The following is a 2,395-nucleotide window of genomic DNA, read 5'->3' as shown; positions in this document are numbered from 1 at the left end:
CAAGGGTTGCCATGAAGAAAGGTGATTAATTAGAACTAATGAAGAACAAAAGATGCAATTCACTGCATGGTTGTACGTTTATTTCTCTCTATTCAATGTACTAAATGGAGTTAATTTAATATGGAAGTAATAATGGTGACACTCATGAATCGTGACTAACATGATGACTATAAAAAGAGTGTCTGGTAGTCTAAAAGTCTACAGAATTTAATGTATGTACAAAATACGAACAAAAGGCAAACAAAAAGCCGTGTAATTTGAACTGGTACCAACCTTAAAGTCTATATTTACTTCTCTTTCCTTCTTTCCTCAACCCCGAAGAGCTCATCGTTCTTGTTTTCCTCTGCAAGCCAAGTTCCAAAATGGAACAAAATTACAACTTTAATCCGTCCTTTATTAAGCTGTTGATGGAAGATGATTTCACGAGAGAAATTGTAAGTCCCATATCAATTGCTACTGTATGCATTTTCCATTAATCTTCTTCAGTTATTGTCAAGATTAATTTTTATATTTATTGTTTTTTTCCTTGACATTTTTGTAGCGGATTCCCTGCTCTTTTGTGAGGAATTTCAAGGAAAAGCTTCCCTCAAGATGCACAATCGAATCCGAGGCAAAGAACTCAGTTCGAAATTCATGGCCAGTAAGAATTCGAAAGAAAGGTCGCTACTATTATATTTGCAGACATTCGTGGCCAAAATTTGTTAAAGATCATCATTTGAAGCTTGGAGATTACCTGTTATTTCATCTGATAGGCAAAACAACATTTAGAGTAAAGCCATATGGTGCCGATTGTTGCCCAAAAAAATTTAATGTATACAACTCATCCAGTAGCTCCAGTGATGATGAATCTGATGATGGCTCTGATGAAAGCTTTGATGATAGTGATGAAACTGAATTTTACAGAGATGATGGAATAAGGCCATCAAAAGTTCATCCTGCTAAAAAAAAGGTTTACACTAAGTATCAGATTGATCGTGATAATTTTCGTTCTAATAAATTCAAGAAGTTGAGGAAAACAAGAAAGTCAGGTGAGATGGATTAAATATAATCTCTCTTGATCTGTGTGTAAGGTAGATTATGTTAGATAATTTTAATCACGTCTCATTTTTCTTATGCAAATAATTGGAAAGGTGTTGGGAAGCAAGTTCTTGAAATTGAAAGTGAAGAAGGAGAAGATGTAGAAACAAACGAGAGGGATGGTTATTTTCATTTAAATGCGGAGAATCCCTATTTTATTTTGAGACTGAAGCGGCATCATATGCGCAGATTGGTGAGTAAACAACAAATTTTCCCCCATAATGTATAAATTGCGTTTGCTTTATTTCTTTTTATGTTTATTCTTGGCTTCTCAACAGTTCGAAGGATTTCTTAGCAAGCAAAATAAATACCTACAAAGTTCAAGAAAGCTGGTGAAATCAAATTTATGCTTGGTGTATCTTATTTTCAGAATATTCCAAGAGCATTTTCCAGGGCAACAAAACTAGAGAAGGAGAAAGAGGCGGTCCTTCACGGTGAAGACCAGAGGGAGTGGCCGGTAAAGATCGCTGAGAGGAGTGAAATTGGAAAAGGATGGACTGAATTTCGCAAAGCATACAAATTGGAGATAGGAGAAATTTGCCAGTTCACCTTACTTAAGCGTTTTGGAGATTTATTCCACATTCAAATCAAGAGGACTTCAAACGAGTTAAGTTTTTTTTTTCATTTCAAATTTGTGTTTCTTGAAATTCAGTTTTGTTAGAAAAATACAAGTTATTAGATGAATGTTTGCGCAAAATTATATAAGTAATTTCAACATTCAATTTGTAGTACATACAAATTGACTTGAATGGTCTTACATTTCAGGATCTGCAAGGAAGAATGGGCATGAGCTGTTGAAAGGTGCTCCTTAATACAAAGGATGTTTCTATGTGCTAATCTACTGTACTATGAGATTTTGGATTGGACTTTGCATCATTGTACGGTATTTTGCTTTAATTGAACTTTTGTAACAGCAGAAAAAAAAAAAAAGAGAATAACAAAGAAAATGAAAAGAGAAGTAACTTTTTACTTATCTCCCAAAGGAAGATGATTTGGGATAGACTCCTTTGAATTGAAGTACTACTACTGTTGGCTGAATTGAAACGAAAATATCTTCCTGTTTGAAGCGTTTTTATAATTTTTTCCCTTTTCTTATTTCTTCTCTCTATTTTAGGTGAATTTTGATTAATTGAAAATCTTTCTTTTGCAATGGCATGTAGTTTGTGGTTAAACAAGGTACCCTACAGAATTTACTCTTTATATTTAGTCCACAAGGATGATCAACATTCACTAATAATTTCATATGAACAAAAGGAAAATATGTTGTATCTTTTCTATACAAATCCGCTTTTTTTTTTTTCCTCTATGTTTCCCAATT

The 2,395-nt window shown here is 33.5% G+C and overlaps 1 protein-coding gene across 1 annotated transcript; it reads left to right on the top strand.

Moving 5' to 3' along the window:
• Positions 1 to 362: 362 nt before the first annotated feature.
• On the top strand, positions 363 to 1,889 carry LOC113777238 (B3 domain-containing protein At5g18090-like). The gene is made up of 5 exons (XM_027322274.1): positions 363 to 434; positions 542 to 1,028; positions 1,131 to 1,270; positions 1,448 to 1,688; positions 1,843 to 1,889. The coding sequence occupies exons 1-5, from the start codon at positions 363 to 365 to the stop codon at positions 1,887 to 1,889; spliced, it is 987 nt and encodes a 328-aa protein (XP_027178075.1).
• The last annotated feature ends 506 nt before the right edge of the window (positions 1,890 to 2,395 follow it).

This window comes from Coffea eugenioides, chromosome 7, assembly GCF_003713205.1.
Source record: "Coffea eugenioides isolate CCC68of chromosome 7, Ceug_1.0, whole genome shotgun sequence".
NCBI lineage: Eukaryota > Viridiplantae > Streptophyta > Magnoliopsida > Gentianales > Rubiaceae > Coffea > Coffea eugenioides.
Note: the sequence above shows the minus strand (reverse complement) of the source record. Positions and strands in the feature narration are given on the sequence as shown.

Bases quoted from the DNA above. Each gene is read 5' to 3' on its own strand.
- LOC113777238 (XM_027322274.1), top strand. From the start codon at position 363: ATGGAACAAAATTACAACTTTAATCCGTCCTTTATTAAGCTGTTGATG. The intron at 1,029-1,130 runs GTGAGATGGATT...ATAATTGGAAAG, and splicing joins GAGGAAAACAAGAAAGTCAG to GTGTTGGGAAGCAAGTTCTT. The intron at 1,689-1,842 runs GTTTTTTTTTTC...CTTACATTTCAG, and splicing joins GAGGACTTCAAACGAGTTAA to GATCTGCAAGGAAGAATGGG.